Genomic DNA, 26,575 nt, shown 5'->3' with positions numbered 1-26,575 from the left:
ACTTCTTAGGAGGTCCCCTTTTCATTGAAGAGTAATTTATGACCAGACCATTAAATCAATCTGCAAATTCCCATGTAAAGGACTGTAGAGCTAAATTCTTTAAGATAGCAGTCCATGAGAAGATTACAGAGCATAATAATTCTGAGGTAAGGGGTATACTTGATTACAATAATTTGGGTCGCCACTTTATAATTTACCATGTGACACTGCTAAGTTTAAGCTTCAACTTTTTACCTGTAAATGGTATTAATACTTGTTTTACCAACTTTATAAATTTACTTCAAATTTTAATGATATAATATGTATATAAGTGCTATATAAACCATTCACCCATATACAACAAAATTGATGATGAGAAAAAGAAAATAGTTCTTTTTGAGAGAGATTCTATATGATATCTTTGTAGAGACATTAAGAAATTTTGCCTCAAAATGGCAACTTTGCTGATATTTTCTCATATTTTCAGAAAATGTTTTCTACATATCTGTTTTCCAGAGGAATCAAGGCTAAGCAGGAGAATTTTTTTAAAAAACAAACTGCTATATGGAATACATCAAATGTTCTGTGGAAGATACACAAAAGTTTAAGATGTAAACCAGGGTCAGTTACGTAACTTTTCTGTTCAAAAACATCCAGTTCCCACTATCTCCTCCCTCCATTAGAAAGTTCTTCTTTCCTAAAAGTAAACTTTCCCATTAGTTCTTCCCACAAATCTTTATTTATCCAGTTGCTACCACTTATTCTCTAAACACACTCTGAACTTTGCCCCTTGTATCCTTTGGCATGATTTAACTCTATGTAATGGATGTTATGATGGACGGTCCCCATTACCCTTGGTGAAGGAATGAAGAACATATTTGCTAGCTGCTGAGATAGCTGCGCAAAAGCAAACCTCAGTTCCCCGCTGCCCTTTAGAATTTCCTTGTCTGAAAAATGACACCTTCCTAGAGGAGCCTGCTAGAGGAGTCTGCAGCCAGTGTCTGTACGACAAAGAGGTAAAAAAGCCTGCCACTATCTCTTCAACTTGGGACAATCTGAAGGTCCCTTATGAGTGGAGAGCTTGTCATGGAGCTGGCAGAGAATCCCAATGAGACTGCATTATGGCTCAATTTCCCTTCTGCTCAGTCCTGCTCCTTTCCTTTCTCTTCAGATGGTGCTGATGCCAAGTACATGCCCTAACACAACTCCTGCAAGGAATCTGCTTCGAAGTATCTGCTTTCTAGGGAGCCCAATTTGGAAAATCATATCCTCTTTCAAGAGGTTCCAGTTTTCATCCTTAATTCCTTCCCCGTGCTTTCTACAGCATTGTAAGTCATGGATCCCATCAAAAATGATAGTATCTGTACACATATTACTCAGCTATCAATAATTTGCAGTCAACCCTGCACTGTGCAATGTATAGTTTGTACTGTATTATGATTGTCCATTTAATTATGGACATAAGATGGGCTCTTAGAGGTCTTCTGTCCCAGACCTCTCCATTATTTAGGAGGACTACATGAGTCCACAGACATTAAGTGACTCAACTTGACACACTTTCCGTGTACCTGGTACATTTAAAAAGTACCAAAACTGTATTGTGTTCAATCACTTGTAACCCTTATCATTACTTCTATTATTATCATTGTTGTAGTACAATAACACAATTACAAAAACAAAAACACTCTATTTTTATTCTAACAAGTATAACAGGTATTAAGCTAAAAGCTCAGTTTTTTTCCACAATATGAGGAGTCAAGTAACATGATCCTATTTCAGGAGAAAATTCAAGTTAAAGAGGTGAAATAATTTGTCTAACACGAAGCAATCATGTCATCAAATATCAAATCCTATGCCTTTTCCATTCACGTCTGAGTGTTTTCACTCCCGTAAAATCATTTAACTTTTCTTGTGTGTGACTAGTTTCCTTACTGGAATTAATTACACGACATTAGGAACAGAGAAAGAACTGTGTTAGATGGTAAAGACAAAAACATAACATGATTACTGACCTGAAGAATAATGACTAAGTCTTTTAAGTCTGTTTGTGGGAAAGATCACATATTATAATTTTATATTATGTTTTCTAAAAAAGTTAAAAAGTATCTAGTTGTCTAAATGGTCCCACAGTGAATGAAGGTATTACAGACAGAGACAGTAATTTTAGGATGACCCGTTTTTACTAACTTTTCTGCAGCCCATTTTGGTGTGTTAATGCACTTGATCTGTGGAAGGAATGCAGTGGCAATGATTACGTTTTCATGGGACAGGTCCGCCTGAGGGCCTAGAATATGACTTACTTGTCCTCCTTCTGGCAAAACCATATCCATTCTAAAGTTCTAGATCGATTGGCATCTTTTCTGTGAGGACTCCCCTTTTTTCCACAGATGGAATGAATCATTCCTTCTTTGGGGTTCTGTATTTTGTTCCTAATTTTGTTCTATAGCATGCATCACATTATATTCAAGTGTCCTATCATTAGTTGTATAAATTAATATATATCTGCTATAGTAACAGCTCCTTATAAGGATAGGACCATTCTTTGCCTTCCTATCTTCACCATCCTGCACAGTGCTTAACATATACTACTCAGTACAGTTGGCTGGGTTAATGTTTTGAAAAGTAGAATTTAGTTACCTCTTCAGAACACTTGTGTAATTACCCGGAGCCTTCCACTGTAAGGAAGAATGAGGATCATAATGCCATAAATCAAATGCATGTGCTTTCCATCTTACATATATATATATATATATATATATATATATTTAATATCTCCAATGTACCTAAGTTTGATCTGTGTGACTTCACCCTTAATAGGTCAATATCATTCCTAACAAAACAAAAACAAAGAATACATTCCAGCCAGCTTGTGTAGGTAATATGTTCCCGATAAGTAAATACGAAAACTATATAAATATGAATATCACGTATTAGGCTTCTCTATAAACATCTCATCTTAAAGCTAATTATTGGTTTAAATAAGAACCTCAGTCTTAAGATAACTTGTGACTAGATAAAAAAAATTAATTTCTCCCTCCTGCAATGTTATAACACATAATTGCCTCGATTATACACCCCACCCTGGACACATGGCAATAGGTAAAGATTTTAGTGTGTTTTGCCTTGACAGGTTCATAGTTACATAAAAAGAGGATTAATCAGCATTCATTACGCTACTCACTGCAATAACATTTTTATGACAATAAAAAGTTTTTAAGTTTTCTCCAATATCTCATTTAACAGGATAATGCAGGAAGATAGATACCATCTTATTTCCATCTTACTCATGTAGAACTTTTGTGGTCCACCCAACAGCACATACCTCATAAGTGGCAACAGGGGTTGGGGTACAGGTCCTTAAACACCAATAACCCTACTGCTACCCTGAGGAAAGGACAAGGGGGTCTTCAATGTACTTCCATTTCCACAAACACTGGTATGGGGGGGTCCTGAGCTCCAGACTCCAAACTTCATAGAAAAGGAACTACAAAGTACACACTACCTTTCAAACACTGCCTGACGATTTTCCATCCTTACTCTCTCTTCTTGCCCAGACACCTGCAGATTCTTTTTGTACTAGGCATCAGTGGATTGCTGATGAGCGATAACTGATAACTGACCAGAGATCCTTAAATTCATTATTGAAGTGACTGCACCATAAGCTAGGTGGGAGGTGATGCTGTTTGATTAACACAGAATGAGAATTTTAAGGATCATGGCAGGTTTCCACAGATAGCCATAAACATGGACAAAGTTTCAAATCATTCCCCCCTTTGAAAAAGCAAAAATATTGACGATGGGGTGGGGGGAATGGGTACAAATTTAACTGAACAATAGTCACTAACATATCCTAAATTTCCTCTGTTAAAAAATAAATTAAAACTTTAAAAATTACCACAGTTTGCTGCCTTATTAATGCTTTTCTTTTTGAAAGCAGAAAAAGCTGAGTGTAAATTCATGGGTTTTTAGTATTTGAGATGTAGTTGGGACCAGGCAATTGTGAATTAATATTTTAATATAAAAGTACAAACCTAGTTTGCTTTTTAACTCTATTATATTTATTCTTTTAAAAATGTTAATAGCTTTACTGAGGTATCATTTTCATACCATAAAAATTTACTCATTTTAAGCACACAATTCAATAATTTTTGGTATATTTACATAGTTGTGTAATCATAGCAATCTAGTTTTTGTACATTTAAATTACCTCCCCCCCAAAACCAAACAAACCTGGTTTGCTCTTAACCGGAAGAGAATCAAGGGGACAAAGCCATTTTACGTAACTACTATAAGATAGTTGATTCAGGAACTTATGGAATATCTATGACTTATTTAGGCTGTGTAGTATTAACCTGAACAATTAAACAATGGACATTTAAAGATGATGGAAACAGATCCCCAAAGTGGCCTACCTGGCAAACTCTATTTGTGGTATCAGTTCAGTATCTTTAGGTTGTATTAAAAAATAAATAAAAATATCCCTTCTTTTACTTCTTATCAGCAAGAATAAAGCAGTTATTCTAGCTCAGCAGACCTAAGAGTTTTTATTAATGGCTCCAAAGATAGCTCTAGTGTCATAATCATGAACCTAAAATGTTTCAAACCCACTCACTGTAACGTTACAATGACAAATTTCAATATAAAGCAAAACAAGTAAAAACACCTGCTAACAACAGCATTATAAAAGAATGGCAAATGGTGTAAGGCTAAATAAAATGAATCAATCCAAGTATCAGTCATGAGTTGCTTCCTTTTGTCCAGTTTTTGAAGATCTAAAAGTTTCTAGGTGGTTTTACCTCCAGACTTCAGCTTTTACGTAAGAAATCTGATTTGCAATAGCCTTTTAAATAAACATCAAAATAAAACCTTTGGAATAGGAACCCACTAATCTGTTCAAAATGGTAAGCATGAGACTATATGCATAGGCTTCATTGTGCAGATATAATTTAAATAGGTAACATTTTATTAAAATTGGCATAGATATGAAGAATAGATTAGTCTATGTCCAGGAATTTGGGATAATATTGACTGTTGACAGCTAGCCAAAGATCAAGAAGACCTTGTTATAAGCTTATTATGATGCTTACACAACTCAGTACTCCAGTGCAGGTCCAATTTTATTAATGACGATGACATAGCACTTGGCTATTCTGATTACATAGCATCACCCTTCAGCAGCAAGAACTTTCAAAAGCTTGAAAAAGCCCTCCATCTCTGGAACTTCCCCCAATAATAATATTTCTCTAAAGGTTTAGAAAGTCTCCAATTTTTGAAGCTTCCTTCCCAATTTATATTTTCCAAAACTTACTTACCACAGCAAAGAATGACCCAGCAGGGCATCTTAAATGCCAGTAAGAAAATAAGCGAAAACTGCTTTTAGGCTAAGCTACCAGTTCATAATCATCATGATTATTATATTTCTTAATTCATTTATTTTGAAAGCCTCATGAGATCTCTCAAGTACTTATTCCAATACTATAGACATCCATATGATCACAAATCTAGTGAGGAATGTAAAATTCCCTCATGCAAATTTTAAGGCAGACTTGCCACCTATTACAAATATAACATTTTATGTGGTAAAAAACTGGTTAACGCCATGTGAGACACTGAAGCCAACTCCTTCATTCCTAATTATCCTGTAGATTTTAATCATAAGCACGTAGCACGCAAAAAGGTAAATAAAAAATGCAAGAAATATCCTACATCTTATTTTGTCCAATATTTTCCCTCTCCTCCCCTAGATCTTAAGAGTTGGTCCTCTTAGAGCAGTCTTAATTGGTTTACAATTTATCCCCTTTTCTTTCTCCTGCCAGATCTCTGGAGGAGATGTTAATGAGTCTAGTAATGGTTTAACAGGCAACAGAAGAAATAGCAAAGAAAAGCTAAAGGTGTGAATAATCAACAAGCTGGAATAATCAAGTTCTGTAGAGCCAAGTTAACGAGATATTTAAGCGAGAGACCTCACTTATGTAGTCACATTTTTCACTTAGTCAAGACAAACACAGAAACATACCTGCTTGACCCGTGGTGACACTGACAGCCGCAAAGAGCCTCTGGGATCGACTTAAGTCAGAAACTCCATTTACAGCTTCAACTTCAAAAGTATAATTAGCGTGGGCCAGCAGGTCCATGACAGTGACGTAGTTATCCTCTAATCCAGTCTGCTGGGGCATGTAGCCAATGCTACTCCCACAGGGAACGCATTCGCCCTGCTCCCAGCTGCACCGCTTACACAGTATTCTGTAGGTCACATCGTTTCTTCCCCCATTGTCTGCAGGTGGACTCCATTCCAAGCTCACTGTGGTTTGGTTGATATTGAAAATGAGGTTCTGTGGGGCAGATGGAGGCCCTTTGGAAACCAAAAATAAGCAAATAAACAAAAATAGACAAAAAAACAAACAAAAATGAACTAAAGGATCCACGTGGGGCATTAAGCTAGTCGCTCAATCACCATACAGAAAACTACTTGAAATGCTCTCCTGCACATAAACATTTCATTACCTTTCCTAGAGAAACTGAATAAAAGCCTTCTTGAATTCACTTGGCAAGAGGCCTTATTTATTTTCTATTTAATATGTCAAAATGAAAACAGGATAACAACTGTCTTTGTCATTTTGCCATGGTCTTTAGCTATTTTTCTTCCAAGCTATTAAAAAAGAACAGTTAATGCACTTAAAAAAACAGTTGTGCAGTTGTTTAAAAATACTTTGCCTTTTAACCGTATAACAGAGAATACATCCATTCATTCTTAATCTGCTCAAGAATGATTTATAGTAATGTCTGGAATTGGCTTTGGATTTGAGTCTCTCAAACATTCATTAACTGAAGCACCAAGATATAAGATTTGCCCTATTTAGTGATGGAAAATTTTAATTCAGAAACCATTACTTTCTAATAACATTTCACAGCCATGCAAGACTCAAATAACTTTTACATTTTATTTATTACTCCTATTGAATACATGTGTAAAATATGATTAAAATGCATTTTGATCTGGCAGACATGAAATTTACACTGATGATGATGTAAGATGTATCTCTTTTATATTATTGTTTAGCCTCATCGGTTTGTGGAATGTACTCATAAATTTCAGGCCTATCTCAATGATGTCACAATACTACAAACAAATGGAAGGGATTTGAAAGTCCTTATTTTACAATTATGAACTTACTTGTGCATGCCACATACGGTGGGTCAGATGGAGCCCTGTAATACCCATCATCACAGTCACACCTGGAGGAGCCCTCTTTATCAGAAAAACTGTGGGTTGGACAACGAGAGCATTGAAGATCTTGAGAGGAGGATTTGTAGAACCCACGGCCACAGGCTGGGAATGCAGAACAAAGTGAAAATAGAAACATGAGAACAAACAGACCTTCTTTAAATTTTAGTCATATTTAGCAAAGAATAAAATGTGAACTTTGGTTTCCAAATTTGCTATCACCAGACTCAATAGAAACCTAGATTCCAATAAGAAATTTCTAACATATTCTTTTTATATCTGTTGTCATGTTTCCTGGGAACTAATTATAAACCATAAGTCTCTAATTATATGAAAAAAGAAGGGAAAAACATGCCCTTTATGGTAAAATTCTGTTTAGTGTATATCAATAACCCAATTGTATAATACTGTATTTTAAAACAAAATAATAAAAACCAAATGATACAGCAAACTTGCACCTGTAGTTGGCATCAGTCCAAAGTCTAGCGCCCAAAACTAAACACAAGCATAATTTATTTAGATAAAATCTCAGGAGAGTTAATTCAGGGGAACTTTGATTTCAGTAATAATTAACTTGCTTGTTGATTTGCATTAACACACTTCAAAGTTATGTTTTCTTAATCTAGTATAGCTATAAATTAAGTTTTTATGTGTGACTTTGATTCATAGTGAAAAATATTAAACTAATATTATTACCTGACTAGAAATAATAGTGATGTAAAAACTGTCATCGGAAAATGATAGAAATGTATTCCCCCTCACACCCTGCAATTTTCAGAAAACTTCAAGATATTTCAACCAGTTTAAGCTCCAAGGCAGGCTGCTTTCCACGAAGCGAACTTCCTTGTTACTAAAAATAATGAAATCCTATGAATAGAAGAAACCTATTCTGCCAGAAATAAGGAGAAAGCCATCAACTACAAACAGGTGATAACTGTTTCTCCTCTGCTGGGAGAGGTTAAGATAGTCACACTAATACAGCAACTGCTCTCAGCAATGAATAGACATCTCTATCACCTTCCAGTGAAGTTGCCCAACTCACTTAGAGACTACTTGTTATTAAATCAAGTAACCTGGAACTATTTACTATCCCCAGACATTTTACATATTTATCTTCAACTAAAATTTAGCAAGTTCAATTTTCATTATCTCAACAATTTTTAAATTAATTGATGGTACTATACATTGAATATATTAAATAGATTCAATTTACCCTCCATCTTTATTAAATGAATATCTATTTAAGTTTTAGTGACCTTCAAATTTAATAGAAATTAATAAGTCATATCTACAAAGAAAAATAAGTGAATATTTAACATAAATTCAATTATAACTTTTAATGTATTAGATTCAAGTTTGTTTAATGTTCTCAACTTGAGCATTATTCAGGAGTGTAAGCACATTTTCACTCTTGGGTGGGAAAAACAATCCTATCTTATTAAGATAGTATATTCTCCAGAAAAGAGTCAAGTCATTCTGTGCTTTTGTTCACATGCTGAATATTTAACACATAATCTGGTACAACTGAGAACTCCAAATTATCTTTTAAGCTTCAAGAATATAAGGGTGTTTTATATGAACAAGACAGGTATTTTTGATAAGTTAGAAACTTAAAGATAGGTCATATTGTGATAGATAAGTTATAGATTTGTGAACAGAACTACTACCATCTCTTTGTAAATTATGATCCACTGCTGCCCTCAGAAGCCAGTCTGCCTTTAGTTGGCCTCCTCAATTCATACAAGAGGGACGCACTCACAAACATATTAGGCAACGAAGCTTAAAGCATCTTCACATGTTCTTGTAGCAATTACTACAAATCTAAGACACAGAGAGAAAAACGACCTCGATTTTGAAATAATATGAAACAAAATAACACTTTAAAATGTTTCTAAAGATACAATCTTGCCACATAAAAGAATGGTTAACTAGTAGGATAAAGGATTTAGCATGGATTTCTCAGGCTGGAAATTCCTTTCTTTAAGTATGCACTCATCTGTAATTCAGTGATCAGATAGAACATCCGTAACACAGAGAAGGCAATGCTTTACTCACAACCTGCAGCTTGATAACATTAAGGCCCAGAGAATTAACAAAGAAAAAGAGAGAGAGAGAGACAGAGAGAAGAGGTGTATGCTGAGAGTCTTTGATGATATTATGTGTATTTACTCACTTTTTACAGGGAGAGGAGTTGGAGAGCAAGGAAATGGGGGAGGAATGGCAACACGATTTAACATCCACTAGGTAAGGCTTCCAGAACTGTAGGCAGCAAACTACCTAGTGGAATCTCTCGCAATTCTCACCCGCCTGTTGCAAATAAGGGCTTCTAACCAAAGGCTTACTTCCACTTTTCCCACAAATAAGTAGGTCCATTTCTTGCTCCACTTACATGATTTGTAGAATATATAACAGTACCTAATGTAGAGAAATTTAAAACCCTTATCATTCAACTTTCAAATTTCATTAAATTCTGTTACCATTTTAGCAGATGGGAAAGCAGATTTGAAGCAAAATTAACCTGAGTTCTTCAAATAATTCTGTTTGTCTAGGCTAAAACTGGATTTAGAACACAGGACGGCTGAGACTCAACCATATGCTATTGCACCAGCCTTGACTGCTGAATGAGCCAAAGTCTGGCATCTGTTCAACAGGTCTCGAAGCTTTAGCAACCCCCAAAATGAATTTTCAATGGGCCCCTCTTGCCTTTTATTCTACCCTTTGACTAATTTAAAGCTATTACTTTAACTTAGAAAACGGTGAAATGATATCCTAGTACACCTTACAGAAGAGATATGAAATAGATCTCCTCAATTTCACCATGAATTTTGGCATTGTAGATGCCTGCAAAATGATGGAGTACATGTATGGCCATCATTAAATGATGAGAGAAGCAATCTCGAAAAAATGTGGTCATAAAAGTCTTAACAGTTTTTCTTTGAAGTACTATCCTGTTTCAGTTCAGTTAATATTGAAAATAATAAGTTGTAACAAGAGAGTTTTCATTTAACATCTAAGGAAGCTATTAATTTAGATTTACTAAAAATAAGGGCAAAATCTTGGGAGCTATGGTGTGAAGAGTAAAGCCAAGAACACGAGAAGACATAACCTGTATCTCTCAGGACAGCAGTGAGCAATTGCGTAGTAAAATGTTTAGGAAGGAAGTAACAGATGCTCATAAAATTAAAATTTTAGATGAGATATCTAGATGAAATAGCTTGAGTAAAATACTCAGTGAGAGAAACTGGGGTGAAGTGTTATACCTGAGATTTAACCACTTAAGGAAGACTTCAGTGAGCCCTCCAGCTGCTCCCAAAAGCCTACATGGAAATAAGGGCAATTTCTTCTCTCTATAAATGCAGCTGGTTTTCCAAAAAGGTACTAGTAAAAAATTTTTTCATGGTAAATGCCTTCTGAAACCTCAATCAAAGATAAATTCCCTTTATACATAATGATGAAGTATATAAGAATAACTTTCTAGGAATCGTGCAATAATAGCAGTTTTAAAACTTTTTTCTTCCTTTGCTTTATTTCTCAATTTGTTCAACAGCATTTGAACTTAAAGCAAACTTTAATTAATATACTGTATGCACTTATGGTAAAATTAGTTACAATAAGAAACATACCATTTTAATCTCCTGCCTTTCGATGACTTTGTTTTTTTAACTGAACATTGTTTTAAGGTAATATTTCACTGGACTGATGAAGACTGGGAATATGTATAAAATTTGTTTTCAATATTTACTTTTGTAAAAATAATATTTCACCAATGAGTTTAGTAACAGTATTTTTCAGTGTTACCACAAAGGCCTGGGACTGATTCTTTGGACTCTTTTTTTCTAGCCCTCAGGGCCTTAATGAATAAAATAACATAAGTTCATTATCCTAGAGCTAAGAGCCATAATCTTGTCAGATTTCATACACTGAGCAAGTTTTCACTTAGCCAGTTGTTTAAATGGAAAAGCACCAAAGAAAAAGAAAAGCTAGGAAGCACATGAAACTTCTTTTTACTGGACAGTAACAAGATTATCTACTGTAATATACCTACTAAATTATATTACAAAATATACTATATTCCAAGATCTGCTATATTGTTTACTGCAATGAAGTAACTGTAATATTATATTTAATTTCAACTATTTTTAAATAAGAAGATTGTCTTATGTAACAAAATTGGTTCAAATAATATGTGGGATTTAAATTCTTAAAACACACACACACACACACACAAAGTGCAACAGGGTTTCCCATTTATAAGTAAATTACTTAAGAGCAACAAAATTCTGAACACAAAGATATTTAAATACATAAGAGAGCTGATACAAAAGCCTTGTATCCTGATTCTCAAACTCTCCTAACATTAGCATATTCCATAGCTGTCTTCAATGGATTTCAAGTGTTTAAGCAATGGGGTGCCAGGCCTTTGAGTATATACTTGCATGAGGCAGTCTGTGGAACAATCAGGGTACTGGTGTAACAACTCTGTGTTCTCAATGAACAATCCTAAAGGCCACTGTAAAATCCGCAGACAAATTTCCACTCTTTAGGCTAAGCAGTTGGATGAAGTGGAATACCTCTTTTTTTCTGATCAAGGGTGTAGATACCCACACTTACCCTGGTGCTTTAGGTTTATGACCTACAAGGGTAAGCTTGGGGGATATCCTATCTGATTATACTTCTAAGACCTTCTCCCACAAACTGGTTATCCCAGAAAATCCACATACTTCTAGAATTTCTCTACAGCCAAGAAAGATTCCCTCAACCATAATGGGCACATTTTTTTAGAAATCTTAAACTCCATCTTTACTTTCAGACATAACTGACCCATCCTGAACATTAAGGCACTGAAACTCCATATCTTAGTGGGCTGTCCCCCATGACTGCACATGAAGGATGCTTTGAAAAGAGACTACTGTCTTGGCCCTATTAAAGATAACTGAGTCATTATTAAGGTTCGGATATATCTATATTTTAAAAGCTTTCCAGGTGTTTAGAATCATCATCCTGGAGGTTCTAGGTCTTTTCTTGGACTGTCAAAGTCTGTAAAGAATGCATGATAAAAGATATGTCCACCATAAAATTGATGAGGGAGATAAGATTAGATATTATTGAGAATTATAATAAGTTAGAATTTTAAAATAATCAACAAATTAAAATTTCTTAATAAGCCAATCAAAAAACAGGCAAAGAATCTGAATAGATATTTCTATATGGAACATATACAAATGGCCAATAAACACACAAAACGTTGCTCAAGATCATTAGTCATCAGGGAAATGAAACTCAAACCTACAATGATAAACCACTTATACCCAGTAGGAAGACTATTAAAAAAGACAGATAAAAGAAGTCTGATAAGAATATGGAGGAATTAGAACTCTCATACACTGCTGTTGGGAATGTAAAATGGTGCAGCCACTTTGAAAAAAACTGGCAAGTCCTCAAAAGTTTAAACATAGTTATCATGTTACCCAACAATTCCACTCCTCAGTATGTACCCAGGAGAAATGAAAACATTTACTGACACAAAAACTTGAACATAACTAAATGTTTATAACAGAATTATTCATAATAGCCCAAAGTGTAGAAACAACCAAAATGTCCATCAACTAATAAATGAATACACACGATGGAATACTATTCAGCAATCAAAAGAAGTTAAATTCTGATACATTCTGAAAACATTGTGCCATGTGAAAGAATCCAGTCACAAAAGATCACATACTATATACTTCTGTTTATATGAAATATCCGGAATAGGCAAATCTACAGAGACAGAAAGTAGATTAGTGCTTGCTAAGAGCTGGGGCAGTGAGAGGAATAGCAAGTGACTGTTAATGGGTGCAGGGTTTTTTTCTGGGGCGATGAAAATGTTCAAAAATTGATTGGTAGTGATGGTTGTACAACTCTATAACTATACTAACAAAACACTAGATTGTTAACTGTCATGGGTGAATTGTATGGTATGTGAATTTTACCTCAGTAAGTTGTCATGTATAATAAAATCCATTGATGATGCAACTTCAAACTGAACATTTAAGTTAGCCAACATTAAGAAAAAATACCAAATTTTATCTGTCGAAAATATGTTAGTTTGCCTTTCTAACACATATGCTCTATATTCATCTATTTTTATAAAGCTACATTTAGGTGTAAAAAATTAACTATAAATTCCAAAACAAAGGAAAATATATAATCAATATATTCTTTTTACCCATTTCTAATTTTAGAGTTTTATAAATAATAATTTATCTTTTATCCAAGGACTAGCATTTTACTGAGTAATTTTATAACTTAAATAGATGCTTATCAATACCAAGTTATATGTAGGGGAGATAATATACAAAGTTAGCTTTCAGTGAATATATGAATAGACCTTAAACATTCTTATTTTTTACCTACATCACCTGTGCCAGACAAGGGCAGGTTTCCTTCCCCCCCCCCCAACTCCTCCTCCAAGGAGCTAACTGAATACAACTAGACTCAGCTTCCTCAGGTCTTACTCTGTTTCCAGACCTGTGATTTTAAGCACAATTAAACTTTTTCTGAAGGAATTATGTGTATGTGTCTGTGTGTAAAATATGAGGCTTTGCAGATGTTTCCGGCCACAGTTACACAGCTGCAAAGAGTTTATTAATTATGAACTATAAGTGGATTGTTCTGTAATTGAAACTTTCTGGGCTTTAATATTATTGTAGAATCTACACACATACATAGCTACGGATTCTAATGAATGCTGTTATTTTATTTATTGCAGATGGACAACTGACTTAATTTAGGCAAAGCTAGCCTGTTTCCATAGGAGCTTTCAAATATTTGTGTCATATTAATGTCTATGCTTCTGCATGCAAAGGGGAAAACACAGATTGCAGAAATAGTATTCCCATTGCTCAGAGTGCTGACCTCATCTGGAATGGACAGATCCAGAATCTGTATTTTAATCCTATTGACAGTTCCTCAGTGGGAATAATTAAAGAAGTCGGCCTGAAAGCCAGACCTCCTGTCATTGACATGTTATGATTGTTCACATTGAGAATGAACAGCGGGCAGGGAGGATAAAAACAACATGATGTAACGAGTATATTACAGTTTGTGAAGCACCATCCATGTTATCCCATAACTAACTTGTAAGAGTTTAGAAAAGAAATGATGCAGAAATATAAAGTTTGATAACAGGTGCTCAAGTGCTGAAAATAATTTTGGGATTTTTAAAACTAAAAAGAAAAACTAATTTGTGGGCATTATAAATATATGTTATTTATTTGTGTTATTTAATTGAGTACTTCATGTTTTATGATACTATACAGTGGAAAAGAAACAGATGTAAAATAACAAGGATTTAAAAGTTTTATTTTCAGGATTTAGACTGTAAAACAAAGCACTGTGTCAACAGTTTTTTCTTCTTTGTTAAATTATCAGTTTGAAATACGCTAGGAATTTTGCTGAAGTCTGGCATTTAAACACTCTCTACTGTACCAGAACCTCACCATAAGCCTGACCTCATTACCAAAATGATTAAAAGAGGAGAAAATTGTCAAGTTAGAATATTCAAAATCTTTTTTCCTCTTATTCTCTTATTCTCAAAAGAGAACTGGATTTTAACTCAAAGAACTCTGTTCAAATCCACGCCACCACTTACTGGCATGCAATTTGGACAAAGCCTTTTCACATTCTCGGCTTCGATGTCCTTGTTTCCTTGTTATTAATTATTAAGAGCTAGAGACACTAGTTTTCTTTTTTATTTCAATTTTCAAAAGGTTGTTTTAACAACACAGTAACTGGTTATCTAGCTGTTAAACTCTAGCACGATTGTTTTCGTTGAAATGCTATCTGTAAAAACACGTATATTTCGATCACCATCACCACCCCAAAACGGTACATGCTAACTCACACCCACTTAGTCTTTCAGTGGTGCCTCAGCAAGAGTGTCAAAAACAGGTTCTGGAAGGGCCATCCTGTCTCTGCGTGCATCCCTGACTGGCAGTGGCAGGCACTGTGTCAAGGATTCCTCTGCTCAGCCATTCACCTCGATCTCTCCCTGTGCCATTGTTGCCAAACCCTGTGTGTGTTCTCAGAGATGTGCATATCCATTTTGGTTCATGCAGGTAAGGATCCAGAAATGGAATTTTTAATTATGTAAATTACTTAATAGTCAACTCCCATAAAAGGAAAGATTCAAAATGAAATCAGACCCTTCTGGATCTCATTCAATATTGTCCTCAAAGGTCTACTTTGAGATCAACCTACAGATAAAAAACATAAATTAACTATGAAGTCTCAGAATTTAGTAACCCCACTGGAAATGAACTAAAGTAACCTTAACCTTAATTCATGTCTATAGCAAAATAACATAATTATGGGGTTCCCATGGGTGAAAAACATTTAAATTAGGGGAAGCCAGCTAACCAAACTCGAATATTATATTATTTATTTGTGGTAACTAAAAAAATGTGACATTTATGACAGAGTATTATTTTATTTTACTAAAAGATTTCCTTGAGGGCATGGCATTATGAACAAGAGGATGCAGTAAGTTCTTAAACAGTAACTGGTGTTAGGAAGATTTCAGACGGGGGATACGATTTACTCTAGCATTTAGGCCACTGTCAAGTGTATTTTCAAATATTTCCCTTATAGTTATAATAACATACTTTCTGTAATTTGTTTTTATTATTCATTCTTCTTATGCTAAATTATCCTCCCAGTTTTGAAAACAGCAAGAAAGGTCAGATAATATAAGCTCTATATTCAAAACATAATGTAAAATATACTAGTGAGAATTCCTGTTTTGAAAGATTAAGATTCTTGTTTTAACATAATCATATTAAAAACAATAGTTCTTAAAAGAAAAAGTTCATATTCTGAATTACAGACATTGTTAATTTCATCATCTAAGGTCTCATTCCAACAATCTCAAAAAGACAATACAACTTGTCCTTTATATAAATTATGAATCTGACTTCCCTCCAGCATGTACCAGCTGTGTGACCTTTGTAAAACTGCTTAAGTTCTCTGAGCCTAGTTTTTCCATACCTAAAATAGAAAAACCTAATAAGACTACTTCCAAAGATTATTGTGAATTAAAGTGTATGATTCATGTGAAGAACTTAGCACAACGTCTGGTGGAGAATAAGCACTCAATAAATAGTAAACTATTATGATTATTTCACAATGTCAATTTCCATGCAAAGTTTTGATCCCACTCTGGTTTCTACCCCTGATAAACACTGAGCTACTTCCCCATTACCAGAGGTGTATGCAAATAAGAAACACAAATTAATTATTAGGCAAATAGGGCCATATTATGCATTCAGTCTCTGATTAATTATTGTTTCCCTACTCTTTGCATTGTGCCAGACAATAGACCAAAGCTATAACTGCTGAAAGACAAATATGATGATCTCTCAATACTATATTACCTTTCGACCTAGCATCAAATTGTATGGATAATTATGTGCTTAAGCTAATTAAATTTCTGATTTTTCATAAGAAATTACTTACATAAATTATAAATATTGTACCTTAATTTGTATCTTTTACAATGCACTTAATTACCTCCTATTTCGGTGTTGAACATAGACTCAGAAGTCACCTTTCCTGCCAAAGCTGTAGCATTTCATCAATGTGAAGTGAAAAAACTACTCAGTGTAGGTAGACATGCAAGAAATGTGTGTAGGTACATATTATTGACCAATTATATTTAAACTGGAGAGCTATTTGTGGCAGTTATTGGCTTGTTTTTCAATGAGGCTAATAGTGGATCTGGCAATATCAGAATACTCTGTAAGGGCAGGTTATTTCAAGTTCAAAAGACTTCAGCTGGACAAGAAATATGTATATAAATAAAAATGTTAGAGATTTTGTTATATTTAATAAAGTGAACATTTTTAGTTAAATTCAAAGAACTAAAATCAGATTACTTTGTGGCTCATCAACAATTGCTTTTCTCCTACAATCTATTTAAAACTACATATATGTAGAAAAAGTCTGCAAGATCCACAGCCCAAAAGAAAAGAATTAATTTCATCTTAATTTCTTAAAATAAAGGGCAGACCTTTCATTTTAAGCGGTCTAAGATCTGGGCTTTTCACCACCAGTTTTCTGCAATCATTTCAAAAATGATTAAAACGAAATCATCAGTTAAGGCAATCTTTCTAGCTATTTTGTGGAGACTCTTTTTTTCTTATTTAGTCAGTTATAAAATATGGATCAATACTAAGTCTTGTGAAGCAAATTACCCTAAAGCAGTTGAAGGCAGTTTGAACATGTGGGGAAATAAATAATCATTTCTGTTATGTTAGAGGAAAATTTTCTGAAGATCATAAAGAAATCAGTTTACCCGGAAGGAGGACATCTTAAAAAGATGCATCAGGACAATGAGGAGATTCACTCAGTCCTTAATTCTCAGAAATAAAAGAAAATAACAGGCAGAATAAGTCCTTACAACAAATGATGTTGTTGAGCTCAATCTTTTTTTCAAAACAGACATACACACACACACAAAGTGAATAGATACATACATATACATATATGTGAGATAAACAGAATTGTTAGATAAACAGAATGGTTAGAGAGAAACAAAATAGTAAGAATTCTCTAACTGGATACACATACTTTCCACTTCTTAATAATAGAAAACCAGTTAGTTGTTAATTTTTATCTCCACACCAAGCCAATAATCTGATATAGTTCTATCATATCCTATCTACTTTGCAGCCACAGTATTTTGCAAAAAGACAATCTTGGTACTAACAGAATATTATTTAATATGTTTCTTAATAAAGTCTTTAGCTTTAGAAAAAGCTGTGTTACACATGTAAAAAGACATCTTAGCTAGTTTAGTTCCTTTTTTTTAAGAATAACTGACTCATCCTTTGTGAATCAATCAATCAGAAGCTTAACTCCTAGGTAGAAGGCAGTACAAACTGGTCACGATTGTGGCATTAACACTGCCATAATTATTTCTTCATGTGTGTCTCCTCCAGCCCACTGTGAGCACCTCAAGGACAGGGATGATGATATTATCCATGGATCCCAAAACCACAGCACAATGTCTAGCATACAGCAGGAGGTTAACCTACATTTATTGAATGAATGAACATTTATTCATCCTACAGCAGTATGCACCTGGTAATAGCCATCCCACTTACCAAAGGTTATTCACTGACACCACTTAGTAAATTTTTCATAGTAATCAGATCAATGGAAATGACGTGGTACGTTCTTAGTAGAATGTGGTACAGTACTGACAGTTAAAGGAGAGACAGTTCAGGAGCTCAGACTCCTAAGGAGTTCCCCGTTATGCTGTACAGGGAAATAACTGCACAGCCATGTTTAGATTAATGCTCTAGATGATTTCTAAAATGATTCTATGAGAATCCTTAACATAGTAATATGAATAAGTGTATGAATGAGATGTAAAATATTTTATGAGTATAATTGAGAACATTTTCTTTGAACATGGGAGAAGGAAGGTCCAAGAAAGAGAAACTACTAAGTAGTGAATTATAAATCATAACAAAACTTTCAGTGTAGGGCTCTTTTCCAAGACAAAAATCTAAAGAATAATAGTCCTCCTCATATTCCTAAACAAGACAATTTTTCTTTAAATATATGATCTATCCAAACTCAAAACCAAGAATATTCTAGTTTTAGGTAATCTAGAATTGCCATATTCTAGAGAGTACAGAAATGCTTTCATTTCTGTTAGTAATTTGGAACTAGACAGGCCACCTTTTAAATAAATTCTTGTAATTAACATTTCTATTGGAAAACACAGAAATATTACTGATATTTCTTACATTATGAAAAATGATTTCAATTTATTTCTAACTGGCTCTCTTTTAAATTTTAAAAACAATTACTGTAGAGTAAACAAAAGAACTACTTTAAATACAATGGGCTATTACATCTTTTGTTTTCTTTTATTATGATCACAAACACACACATATATCCACACACCCTTCTGTACATTTGTATTATTCCATTCAGTTTCATATGTCTCAAATTAATTTGTTTTGCCTATGACCAATGGGAGGAGGGGCATGACAAAACTAAGGGTTAAAGCCTGTTTATATGCACATATAATATCTCTGTTTTCAAGTCAAAACTTAAATTTAACAGAAAAACTGGATAAAAACATAAAGTACCTTAACATTAATGGTGATCTCAGGAAATGTACTGTCAACACTACAAAGTATCAAACTCAACACATATACGCCCACATATGTCAATCTGAAATAACTGAGAAACTCAGAAGTGAAATACTGCTTTCTCACAGAAAAGGATAAAAATGTAAATGAAAAATCTGTTGAAAGTTCTTACAAAGAAAAGAATAAAAAAGAATATAACGCTTGATTCTATTGCTCTACTAATGCCATTATAATATAATATTTTATACAGAGAGCTTATAATCCATTAAATCTTCCTAATTAATTAGAATCAAATCATCTCAAAACTTACATAAAGACTTGGAAGTTTCAATTTATGCTAATCAGAATACGGAAAATAAGGAAGAAAAAACATCAGTTCAAAGATTACATCCAAGCCAAATGGTAAAGAACATACAAAAGAAAAGCACATGACATTGTGAAGACCCGCTGTCACAGATGGAAACCAGGTGGAATAGATCAGACAATATTTTTAGAATAGACTTTTTTTTCAATATTTAAGTTGAATTACCTTTTGGGTAAATGTTCAACAAAAGACTGATAAGAACAGTAGTTGTATGTATGTTTAAATAAACAGAATATCTAAAAGCTAAGGTGTTATTGACTCAGTCCTATGTAATTTAGGGATAATCAAGTACTGTATAAGAATTTATGACATAAAAATCTTTGTGAGTAGATGTACGCCAATGGAAAAATGAGGTATCTGATGGCTGAAAATTTTCATGTGCTTCAATTTCATGTCACCATAATGAACATAAAACCTATAGCATGATTAGGCCAAGGGTGATCCTTGCCAAATGCCAAAAATTATAAGAGGAAGTCCAAACCTTGTAAGAATAGGACTATTCCTTTTGCAATTTTTGAAGATGGTTATTTTGTAGTTTAAATTAGTAGTCCTTTAAGTAAGGGGCTAAAAGGTTAAGCTTTTCAAGCTGCAGATGTTAAAGGATAACGTCTGGCCACAGTGCCAATAAAGTTCTAGGATTTTCCCAAAATGAAATTCTTCCCTTACCATACAAATAGACAGTATTGAGTGCTATAAAATATCTTGCAAAATTAGAATTTGGAGGAAACAGTTTTTTATTAAGAGAAGGTACATTGCTCTTTACCTGTTATCTTTATTGTATCTCTGCTTTACAAATTTTCCATTTAAGTTACATCCCCAAATGGAATGCAGTTTGTCCAAACTTCTAAATAGTTTTCTGTTGTTCATGAAAAGTGTTGAATACCTAACTGCAAAGTACTATGCTTGTAGTTCTAACAACTTGAGTGCTATTTAATATGGTTATTTATACATTCTATTTTTTACATGTAATTATGATAGTTGAGTAAGTTCATATGTTGGCATTGTCTTAATATCTGTATCACAAATTTATTAATTTTTATTAAATTAATTCTTTGATTACTCTGAAATAAAGTTCTATTTCCAAAGGGAATAGAGAATTCTCAAAATATACTACTCTCTTCTAAATTTTAGTATACAGACTTATAATTTAGAGTGTGCTGTTTCTTAAAAGAATTGTCAAAATAGCTGTCTAGATTAGGGTTTATATATTTGTTTCCATTCAAATATTTAGTTGTGATACATAATAATAAAATGAACAATATCTATGTATTTTGACATAGTCAATAAGTACTTATAATAATTTATATTCAAAATGAAATAGCAGACATATTTTCTCTATATATCATTTAATTTTATTAATATAATCCAAAAATTCTACTTTGTTGCTTAAATATCAAAAATCAAAAATAACAAATTTAACAGAAAATTCTAAAAGCAATAATCCTTAGCTTTTCTTAAAATCCAGATGCTCCATATTAGATTTTTAAGAATTTGGTGAAGTGGAAAACAGATTTGTATCAAGTAGAAAACAGAAGCCCTAACTTTGTGGAAATGCTGAATCCTACAGTTAAATTTCTTCAATCAATACTTTAGTAGGACAGGAAACCTTGTATGCAGTAAAGTACTTTAAAATCATATTTCTTTTATTCAATATAATTTGTGGAAATACTATGGAATAGTTTTTCAATCATGCCAACAATTAATCAAGGATACTTGATTCTTGATTCTCTGGAATCTGATATAACATTGATTTGTCAGCTGTTTACCACCACATAGCATTATCCCACAGTGTTACGGAGATAATTTAATTAGTGAGCGTGAATGACAGTATCAAAATTAGTGGTATTTTTAGCTCTCAGTATTCGCCAACGTCTCCAAAGTCATTTCTCTGGAATGACAAAGCGTTATGCTATATCTGTTATTCTCCCTTTTCTTCTGGTGCAGTCCCTTCTGAAGAATCACGAGCTTAACATAAGCACATCATTTACTATGGATTAATATACTGTTGTGTGTGGTTTTACAAAAGATAAAAAAAGTTACTACAAATCTCATTTTACATATTAGACTAACATATGAAGGAATAAATCCTTTTATAGCACACCTCGGTGTTTCATAAGTACTCCTATTATTAACTTTCAGAGAGAAACAGCATAACAATAAATAAAGAAGATTTTATCAAATATCAGAAGAAATAATAAATAGTAGACTACTGAATTCCCAACCAACAGAAAGCACTAAAATAACATGGAGTCTCACAAAAGGTATTAAAATAGAGCACTATTTTTTTCTTAGATTCACGCTCATATTTAGAGATATTTATACTACGGAGTAAGCTCTGTGGTGCTGAACTCCTAAAGGAGATTCATTACAAATATATTTGCTAAAATTTCAACCCACACCTCGTTAGTGAAGCCATATTTGACCTCTGGTTTAGACAACTGAGCCCCTCCTCTCTCTTACCCTTCCTAAAATTAAGCACTGTAGATTCAATCTCTATCTTTTATCTATCTAGCTATCTATCTACCTATCTCATGCTGGGTATTATTATACCATCACCACAATCTTACAAGATAGTTATCATATTCTTCCAAATAAATGTAACAGTGTTAACTTTATTTCCTTTACATTTCACAGCAGTTTGGTCCTTTGAAGTTTTCCTTCTGAGCATCATGCCTCACTAAGCAAGTCTCTAATACCACCCAGGATGTTGCTGTTTTATGTATATTTATGTAGATTGTAATTTTCTTTGCCAAAATAGAAAATATTTGTATATGTGAATGTGTATTGATGGATAAGGAAAAGTTTATAGAACAGTAGAAGGCAGTCTTTAAAAATGCAGGCTATGAAGACAAACACCTTGAGTTCAAACCCGAGGTTCAAACGCTAGACCTACCACTAGACCACTGAATAGAAAACTGCCTAGGAATAGTAATAGATTTTTCCTAATATGAATGCTGTATGGGCTAAATTAAAGAACTTATAACAATATCTAGTACATACTCAGTACTCTATACATGTCAGTTAATATAATTATCATCATTATGTTAACATAGTAAAGACAACTGTCTTTTTTTAATTAAGATAATTTTGCTTCCACTAAAACATATAAAAACTTTTGGAATATTCTCCAACGTTTTTGCAAACTATCTGTTTAACTGCATCACTATATAAATCCAGTAGCTTAATGTGTGAAAGTTTCAACTTAGCAATTCTTTTAATAGTTTCAACAACTAAAGAAATCAGGTATATTAGATTCTTTAAAATGACATTATTCTAAAAAATTCTTCATTTGAAAATTAACCTATTTCCCCTTCTGTTTGTTTTGGTCTAGATAAACTTACTTTGTTTAGTATGTTATTTAGGTGGAGATACAACTCTACACTATACTCTACAATGAAAGGAAATATACCAAACACACAGTTCAATCTGTGTAACTTGCCATGTAATACCAAAAGAAAACAACATAAGACAGACTGATAAAAACTGAGATTTGAAAGGTTCTGCTATCTCATAGGCAGCTATCATAGAAGCAACATTCATTGTAAAAAAAGAGAAAGAGAAGGAAAGGGGAACGTAATGAAAAAACAGATTGCTATAATCATACAACTTATTTTTCAGGTCAGTTGAAGGGGTTTCTTTGCTACCGTTAACAGTGATGTAAGTTATCGATATACAACTTGATATTAGTCTGCTTTCCACCCACATCTGCCAATGTTTTTCTAAAACTGAGAAAAATGAAAGCTACCATTCTCTTCCTTCATGACTACAAAACGAAAAAAAAACACAGTGTTTTAGAACTTCTGTTGTTCATTCTCTTAGCCCATATGCCCAATAGAACCTTCATTATAAGAGATCTGTGATCTATGGATATAGGGCAAGTTGGGGAGAAGGAGGTGGGGTCTCCTCATAATTAACAACAAGTCTGATGATAACAAGGCAAAGAGAGAGAGGACACACTCCAGAAAGCAGGCTGTACCATCAGGAGCAGTACTCAAGTAACAAACTGTGGTTTCATTTTCACATAATAACACAACACTGGTAGTCTGCAGCCAAACAACTGACATGAGATCTTTGAGAAAACACAACCTATCATGATGTATGAGAACAGAAGGCCTAAGATGTTTTTCTCACCTGTAGGAACATATGTGGCTGATTTTCTGGAAAATCGTGTCCTTCCATTATAAGATAAAGTGAAAGATTCAGGCCGACTCATACATTCTCTCCTTCCATCTTTGAGGCAGATCCTCAAAACACAAATTAATTATCCTTCCCTTTCTTATGTTCCCATCCTTTATTCCTTAGACGTCTTTGCTTTCTGAGAAAAGTAGCCCAGAGTCCTCACCACTTCTACATTCCTAGCAATACCTGAGAGTAGTGACATCAGTCCTTTACATTTTGCTAATAATCACCAAATAAGTATCTGGAAATAATTTACTTGGGAATTACAAGGCTCCAGTATATTACCAAGTTTTCCTATCTATGGCATAGGGATGTAATTTTTAATTCTCCAGTGCAATACTTCTCAAGTGGGGGGAATTTGCCCCCGGGGAACATTTCACAACGTCTGCAGATATTTTTTTATTATAACTATAAGGGGGTGGTGATGTTACTGGCATCTAGTAGGCAGGCATCAGAGATGCTGCTAAATCTCCTACAGGGCTCTCCAAAACAGAGGATTATCTGGCACAAAACATCAGTAGTGTTGCTGTTGAGAAACCTTGCTTTACTACAAACAGGTATCTGTCAGTTTCACTCTGAGTCCCAGGCAGCTCCGTGTTAACGAAGCTCTGTCCTAACTAGGCAAAATAAAGAAAGGATCATGGCTAGATTTTTTTTTCATATTTATACAAAAACAGAACATAATTTTGTTACAAACGTTAGTTTTATCTTTCATAAACTTAATTTTTCTTCAGAGTTCTCCAGCTACAGCTCTAGATGATTTGCTTAGAAATTAACCTCATTTGAAACTTCTGTTAAAAAAAGTTTTTAAAAAACTAAAAAAAGGGCTGTATAGATTGCAGTTGACAGAACTATTGTTATTACCACTATTTATCTCTTCAATCATATCAGTGCCCCCTATTTCGAATTTCCAGCTACATATAAGTGTCTCCACTTATAAAGCCTACCCAAACCTAAAATTCAAAAGGGAAAAACAAAATAAAACAAAACAAACCCTGAACTTGTCATTCCTTCAGCAGCAGGAAACTTGGAGTTTCTACTTTCTGCTACTTCTCTTATCAAGTTAACTCCTGTCTGCTATTCTTTCGACACTCTGATCACAGCAACACTGTGTCAAATGTTTATCACGGTACATCTTGTTTACTGCACTATCTTGCTGTGTAGCCATTCACTTATTCATTCATTCAACAAATATTTTCAATACTTCTTATGTACTGTTTATGCGAAGAACAGTAGACATTGTGGGAAGAAAGACAGACAAATCCCTGCCCTCACAGAGCTCTCAGTCCAGCAGAAGACCAATAATTAAAGAAGCAATTCTCCCAACTCATGATGTGTTCAGAAAGGGGATCACTGTAGGAACACAGATAAGTGACAGTTCTTCTGGTATAACTGAAACCTGCAGACTCAGGAAGAAATATTCAAAGGAGCGTGGAAAGAGATTATTCACAAGGAAAGAAAGAGCAGAGAGGGAAAGGATGATGGCGCATTTGAGGCAATGACAGAATGTCAATGGGCTGAAACGTAGAATACAAGCGGAAGAGAAGCAAGAGATGAAGCTGGAAAAAAGAAGCAGGGGTAAAAGTTAAGAATTATTATTTTATTCTAAGATGAAAAGAAAGCCATTGAAGAATTTTAAGAAGAGAGTGCTCTGTCAAGGCTCGCACTTAGAAAGATCACTCTAACTACAATGGATTAGCAGGAGGTGTAAAAACAGAACAGAGAGAAGGCTGCTGCAGTAAAACAGGTGAAAGGTAATGGTGGCCTGGAAGAGGATGCACGAGTTTGTTTATAGAGAGCTGGACATTCAGTAGATCTTTGGGAAGTAGAATCAAGAGATTTTTACTAGATAGTCCCCATTCTCTACACTTACACTTTCCAACTGTCTAGCACATGCCAGCAGATTCAATATTAAAATGTTGGTAATTAAAATGCAATTTGATTTATAAGAGGTAAAAGGGTCCTCATGACATCGTATGAAATAAGTAGGTAAGCAAATCTCCCTCATTGGACAGGAGATGAAAGTGAAGGCTCAGAGACATTAAGTAACATGCAAATTTATAATGTTACTAAAGAGTAAAAGTGGGCTTAGAACACAGCCATCAGTTTCTGAATCCAGTTCTGTTTCTAGTAGAGTGTTTTTCCTGGATCTAGACCTCTGCCAAAGTCGTGTGCTGCTTGGTGTATACTACTCATTCTGGCATATGATTGCTGTCAAGTATAATTTTCTAATCATTTCATTAGTGTATATGTATATTCACTAACCATTACAAACAGAAATGAAAATAAGAGCATAAACTCTTATTATATTGAACACAACTGGATGAATAAAATCATAAATAGACATCTATATTAATATAAGTAATATGGGAAGACGATAACTATTAGCATTGTCCAGGCTAAAATTATGTTTCACATGGGTTGGCTGGCATGATTAGAACATAAATATTTAATGAATTATAAAAATCAAATTTTCCTTCATCCAAGTTCACTCTAAACGCACATTAACTCCGGAGAAGCAAAAAACGTTGAATTGCCTCTTTCTCCAAAACATGATTTTTCTTTCCATTTAGTTGCATTTGACAAGTAATCCTATAAGATGCTCTACATTTTCAGCCCTAAATTTAACTCCAAAAACTATAATTAGTCAATTTCTATCATGAAATATGAAGACTTGAG

General features: G+C 33.9%; 1 protein-coding gene across 5 annotated transcripts in view; it reads right to left on the bottom strand.

Annotated features, from left to right (window-relative positions):
- EPHA7 (EPH receptor A7) overlaps positions 1-26,575 on the bottom strand; it is a 164,159-nt gene that overhangs the window by 98,172 nt on the left and 39,412 nt on the right. For all 5 annotated transcript variants that reach the window (XM_060167703.1, XM_060167704.1, XM_060167705.1 and 2 more), the window contains exons 4-5: positions 7,154-7,309; positions 5,996-6,331 (exon numbers count right to left, since the gene is read on the bottom strand). In XM_060167703.1, coding sequence (XP_060023686.1) covers positions 5,996-6,331; positions 7,154-7,309 — 492 coding nt within the window. The remainder of the gene's footprint in view (positions 1-5,995; positions 6,332-7,153; positions 7,310-26,575) is intronic.

This window comes from Lagenorhynchus albirostris, chromosome 12 (genome assembly GCF_949774975.1).
Source record: "Lagenorhynchus albirostris chromosome 12, mLagAlb1.1, whole genome shotgun sequence".
NCBI lineage: Eukaryota > Metazoa > Chordata > Mammalia > Artiodactyla > Delphinidae > Lagenorhynchus > Lagenorhynchus albirostris.
The sequence above is the reverse complement of the archived record's forward strand: the minus strand, read 5'-3'. Positions and strand labels throughout refer to the sequence as shown.